General features: G+C 45.1%; 1 protein-coding gene across 1 annotated transcript in view; it reads right to left on the reverse strand.

The window, feature by feature from the left end:
* LOC141106783 (uncharacterized) overlaps positions 1-4,084 on the reverse strand; it is a 258,502-nt gene extending 254,418 nt beyond the window's left edge. The window contains 2 exon segments of the mRNA XM_073597711.1: positions 2,365-2,488; positions 4,027-4,084. Of these exon segments, the coding sequence (XP_073453812.1) occupies positions 2,365-2,449 (85 nt within the window). The 5' untranslated portion in view covers positions 2,450-2,488; positions 4,027-4,084.
* Positions 4,085-6,000: the final 1,916 nt, after the last annotated feature.

Below are 6,000 nucleotides of genomic sequence, written 5' to 3' on the forward strand. Positions count from 1 at the left end.
AAACATTTTCCGCACTCAGTACAGGAATACCGCCTTTCCCCCGTGTGAGACCTTTGATGTGTAACCAGATTTGATGCTTTTACAAAACATTTCCTGCACTCAGAACAAGAATAAGGCTTCTCGCCAGTGTGAGATCTCTGGTGTATGATGAGATTGGAATTCTGTGAAAAACATTTCCCACACACAGGACAGGAATATGGCTTCTCACCCGTGTGAGATCTCTGATGTATGGAAAGATGGGACTTCCTTAAAAAACATTTCCCGCACTCAGGACAGGAATACGGCTTTTCACTTGTGTGTGATCTCTTATGTGTGAAAAGATCCGATTTTTGTACAAAACATTTCCCGCACTCAGGACAGGAATACGGCTTCTCCTTTGTATGCAATCTCTGATGTCTGTCAAGATGGGACTTCCTTGAAAAACATTTTTCGCACTCAGGACAGGAATACGGCTTTTCACCGGTGTGAGATCTTTGATGTATGGATAGATGGGACTTCCTTAAAAAACATTTCCCGCACTCAGGGCACGAATGTGGCTTTTCACCTGTGTGAGATCCTTTTTTATGCACATTAAGTTTAGATTTAGAATGGAAATACTTGCCGCACTCTGGACAGGAAAACCTCTTATCCGTTAGAAGGACTGCACCGTCCCTCACAGTCTGAGGTTCCTCAGGATAAGAGGAATACGATGGTCCGGCACCGTCCCGCACAGTCTGAGGTTCCTCAGGATAAGAGGAATACGATGGTCCGGCACCGTCCCTCACAGTCTGAGGTTCCTCAGGATAAGAGGAATACGATGGTCCAGCACCGTTCCTCACAGTCTGAGGTTCCTCAGGATAAGAGGAATACGATGGTCCAGCACCGTCCCACACAGTCTGAGGTTCCTCAGGATAAGAGGAATACGATGGTCCAGCACCGTCCCACACAGTCTGAGGTTCCTCAGGATAAGAGGAATACGATGGTCCATCTACACTGTGTGGTGCCGGATGGACATTTGAGGTAGTCAGGTTTTCTCCTGGACTATACTGTGTGATGTCCTCATCTTCTACTTTACAGTCTGGAGACAAAGTGAGACAATCCTCTGAGGTTTTCCTCATTTCCCGTCCATCTACTAAAATAGAGATACAAAGATTATCCAAGAGGAATACAGGATGGGGAACACAGCTCAGGAAAGTGACCAAGGTATTACAGGCTAATATCACCCAGTCCCCACCCTACAATCAGTGAGCAGTATGGGTGGAGGAATGTATTCAATGTTAATGACCCACCTGTGCTGATCTCTGTAGGAGTGTCCTCCTCTATAAATGTCCCCGTTATTCCATCCTCCTTCATAGACAACTGATCATCCCTCACATACGTCTCTTCTTCTTCTGCTTTAACCTCAACTTTTATATCTATCAGATTTTCACCCTAAAATGAGGAAAATACAAGATATTATCATCTGCAAAAACAAAGCTTTAATATTGTGACATCACATGCAAAAAAAAATCAACACATCGTCTACACAAATGCATGTTTTAGATGCTCCATCCAACCAACCTTGTGATGGTGAGGGATGGTGTGACCTTCCTGTGTGGAATCCCAGGAATACAGAGGACGGGGACATCTCTCTGGTGGGTTCCTGGCATTCTTTGGCTCCATCATAGTGTCCTTGTAGAGATCCGTGTGTCCTTCAGGAAGCTCCCTCATCACACCATACTCCTCTTTATATTCTTGTTTAAGATCAATATTATCATCCCTGAGATTTCCACTCTGAGTTATATCATAAAACATTTATTGTAACAAACATACTGGTGTATACAGTATAACTATCAGTGATTGTTCCTCACCTACCTGATGATGGTGAGGGATGGTGTGACCTTCCTGTGTGGAATCCCGGGAATACAGAGGACGGGGACATCTCTTTGGTGAGTTTCTGTAGCTGGATGACTCCACCATGGTGTCCTGGTACAGATCTTTGTGTCCTTTTGGAAACTCTGACTCCTCCATCACCCCATCCTCATCATCCTCCTCTTTTATCTCTTTTTTAACCTCAACTTTAGAATTTCTCAGGTTTCCACTCTGAATATATAATAAAAATGACATCAATTGTAACAATGCAGATAATGTACAGATCCTAATGATACTATCAGTGATTATTCCTCATCTACCTGATGATGGTGGGGGATGGTGTGACCTTCCTGTGTGGAATCCCGGGAATACAGAGGACGGGGACATCTCTCTGGTGGGTTCCCATTACTGGATCCATCTGTAGGAAACACACACACTGACTGAATACATTGTTTCTATGTGTTTATCAGATGATGGGGGATCTAGGTGGACCCTCCGTACTGCTCTCTCCTTTACAATAAAGTCTCCTCTTACCCGGTGATGTGAGGGGCGGCTGATTCTCCATCATGACGTCCTTGTAGAGATCCTTGTGTCCTTCTAAATACTCCCACTCCTCCATGGAGAAATAGACAGTGACATCCTGACACCTTATAGGAACCTGACACACACAATGATACAGTCACCATCCAGACATATAAAACCCCACTTCAGGCTAAAGTATTATTTACCCACACAGGCACCCCCCAAAAGTCCTGCTTTGCTTGCATGGATGACAGGGGTTTCCCCACATCCGAAGAGCATCAGAAAAAAGAGAAAAGAGTCAGATGGGGGCATTGGGAGGAGGAGCTGTGAGGTCAGTGTGATGTCATAGTTTTCTCTGACTCTGGTTGGAGGGACATTGGGAGGAGGAGCTATGAGGTCAGTGTGATGTCATAGTTTTCTATGACTCCGGTTGGAGGGACATTAGGAGGAGGAGCTGTGAGGTCAGTGTGATGTCATAGTTTTCTCTGACTCTGGTTGGAGGGACATTGGGAGGAGGAGCTGTGAGGTCAGTGTGATGTCATAGTTTTCTCTGACTCTGGTTGGAGGGACATTGGGAGGAGGAGCTATGAGGTCAGTGTGATGTCATAGTTTTCTATGACTCCGGTTGGAGGGACATTAGGAGGAGGAGCTGTGAGGTCAGTGTGATGTCATAGTTTTCTATGACTCCGGTTGGAGGGACATTGGGAGGAGGAGCCGTGTGAGGGGTGCTCCATGAGGTTTCTATACACACAGAATAATTTCTCCCGGGTGGGTCCCACCTCTCCTAAACTGAAAGATGAACGTTGTTCTTTGGGCTTTGCTAGGACACATCCTATTCCTGTGATCTCCGTGTACTCTGGACACTTTTTAGGATGAATATCTGAATATCTTTTGGGATCAAAATTTGTTTTCAGGACATTTACTACAAATTACATTTTTCCCTCTTTCTTCCTCCATCTAGGCAGATTGGATCAGAGGGCAGTCGGGTCTAAATGTACAGCTGGTCTGTTTATACCTGATCGCCCATAAAGAGGAGCGGGCTGTGTCCGTGTCTACATAAACTGAGAGGACATGGACCTGTAATCCACCCGCTCTGCTCAGCTGGGGATCATCGGGAAGATCCCCGGCTGAGCAAAGCAGATTTGCTTCTGAGTGAAAGGGGCCTTACTACAAATGACGTGTTTTCCACTTTCTTCTTATTTGAAAAAAATAAAGACACACATATTCAAATCCCCCCCCATAAATAAAATCCCATCCTCCGCCCCCTAATAAAGGTCCTTTAATCCCTTAGTATAGACCAGTGATGGCGAACCTTGGCACCCCAGATGTTTTGGAACTACATTTCCCATGATCCTCATGCACTCCACAGTGTAGTTGAGCATCATGGGAAATGTAGTTCCAAAACATCTGGGGTGCCAAGGTTCGCCATTACTGGTATAGACTGATGAGATGAGAAGGTCATTGGTGGGAAAGGTGACACATCTCCAAAATGAAGGAAATGTTTTGGCCCCTAAGTTGTTCTAAACCTGAAGGGATTTAATTTAGGTTTCCACACTATATATGTGTGTATTATCATCTGCTGGAGATAAAAGACGTCACAGTGACTATGGAGGAAGAGGACGGACATGACGGGGGGGAGTTACTGGGTGTAAATAGAAAATAAGATCTTATTACCTCCTCTCCTGCCAGTTCCAGCAATGTCTTCTCTCTACTTCCTCCCGACTCACCTCTCACTGGGAACTTCTTATTTATATCTGACATCACTTCCTGTCTGTCATAGAGACTTCCTGTCTGGGTAGATGTGAGATCACCACCTTGTGGAGCTCAGAGGAACTGCAGCCCAGAGATACGTCTCGTAGTGTGAACACGGCCTTGTGCTGTGTGTGTGTGTACTGTATATCCTTATAGATGGGGTCCTTACTGTCTAGTCCAGCCTTTCTCAGCCAGGGTTCCTCCAAAGGTTTCTAGGGGTTCCTTGAGCAATTAACAATTTCTATTTCCCTGTAACAACTGGCGTCAATGATCTGCTCTCAGGGTCAAAGGGATTTAAAGTTTTCCAGACTGAATTAAATTGGTGAAACTAGATAGTGGAGAAAGCCACCACTGCATACCCTTTTTGGTTCCACTGTAACCAGGGTGTAGATCAGGGGATGTTGTCCAAACTCCCCCCAGAGCTTCCATTGGTGGTACAGCCTGTAGATCTGCTTTTTGTAAATAAATCGAAGGCTGCCGAAATTAAATAAAAAATTATCTAACAAGGCTTTGCATGTTTATGATAAACAGACCAAACCTCGAATATGTGCTAAATTGGGGTGGTTCCTATGTCTGGGAGACGGGCAATATGGAGCTGTGCAGTGTGCCCCTAGAGTCACACAGGGGTACAGAGGAACATTGCAGCTGGCCCTGATAGGTTACAGTAACCCTCTTAATGGAGGAGGATGGCACTTTGCTCAGTTCAGCTCTCCTCCTTCTGTAAAATTCATTCACCAGAGGGGAGCTCAGTGGGGGGGGGGGGGGGGGGGGGTTGGGGGGGGACGACTCCTCCCTTGGTTGTGTCATGTGACTACAGTGGAGGAGGGGCTAAAAATAGAGCCTCCCCCTCTCTGAACTGCCACTGCATGTCTCTGAGTTCTGACAGGTGGGAGGAGTAGTGGCTGCAAAACCAGTGTCAGCTTTGGACCCTCCTATCTCCCCTCTTACCTACACCCCTGGTCAGGGCTGGACTGGGACACAAATTTGGCCCTAGATTTCATCCAGACCGGCCCACTTCAATCTTGCAGAAAAAAACAGCAACAGGCGCCTCTTACGAAGATTGTAATGTTTATTGGCAAGTTAGCATTAAAAACACTCACATGTAACAACATGTTTGTCCAGCGCAGGGGATTCCAGTAAGAGCCATGGACGATCTCTGCAGTCTAATATGAAAGAAAGCCTTGTTCCTCAATGCCGTCGGCTAGTCTGTTTGCAGCGGACTTCCGGGATTCGAACGTGATCCAGAACGAGGCCTGCAACTCAGCCAGGCAGTCAAATGGAGGGCTGGAGTGCAGAGTCAAAGTATGGGCTGTACTGCCGTAAAGCAACGCGTTTCAAAACATGCGCTGTAGGGCGCGCTCCTTTCTCAAGCTAAAGTGAATGGGTTATGGGCAGCCTATTTAAATGCTTACTCAGCACTGCCACCTAATGGTTAGAGCCAATATTGCAGACCGTGTGAATACAACAGAAATGGGTCTATGGCATCTAAAACAAGGGGATAAAAAGGGGATTATAGTGTGCACATATGTTATGCTTCACTATAGCCTTCAATATATCGAGAGCAGGGAGAGGGATTATTAAACTATTTATATGGAAGTGGTTGGTATAAATATAATATTATATATCAGTGATATAGGGTCTGACGGACTGTAAAACCGCTGGTAACGGTAGATAACTAAAATTATGTTCATCAGTAAAATTATTGCTATATTAGATCATCAGGAATATTTTTTAAAAATGGATACAGAAACAGAAACTAATATTATAAGATGGTAGAGATTTCTAACTCCTCATCAATTCCACCAGGGTTTAAAGTGTCTAAAGAAGAAATCCAGAAGGTCTCGCGTTCACATAATTTATAAAATCTTTCTGCCACAGGAAGATTTTTGGGTTTTT

Source organism: Aquarana catesbeiana, linkage group LG08 (assembly GCF_042186555.1).
Source record: "Aquarana catesbeiana isolate 2022-GZ linkage group LG08, ASM4218655v1, whole genome shotgun sequence".
In the NCBI taxonomy this organism is placed as follows: Eukaryota; Metazoa; Chordata; class Amphibia; order Anura; family Ranidae; genus Aquarana; species Aquarana catesbeiana.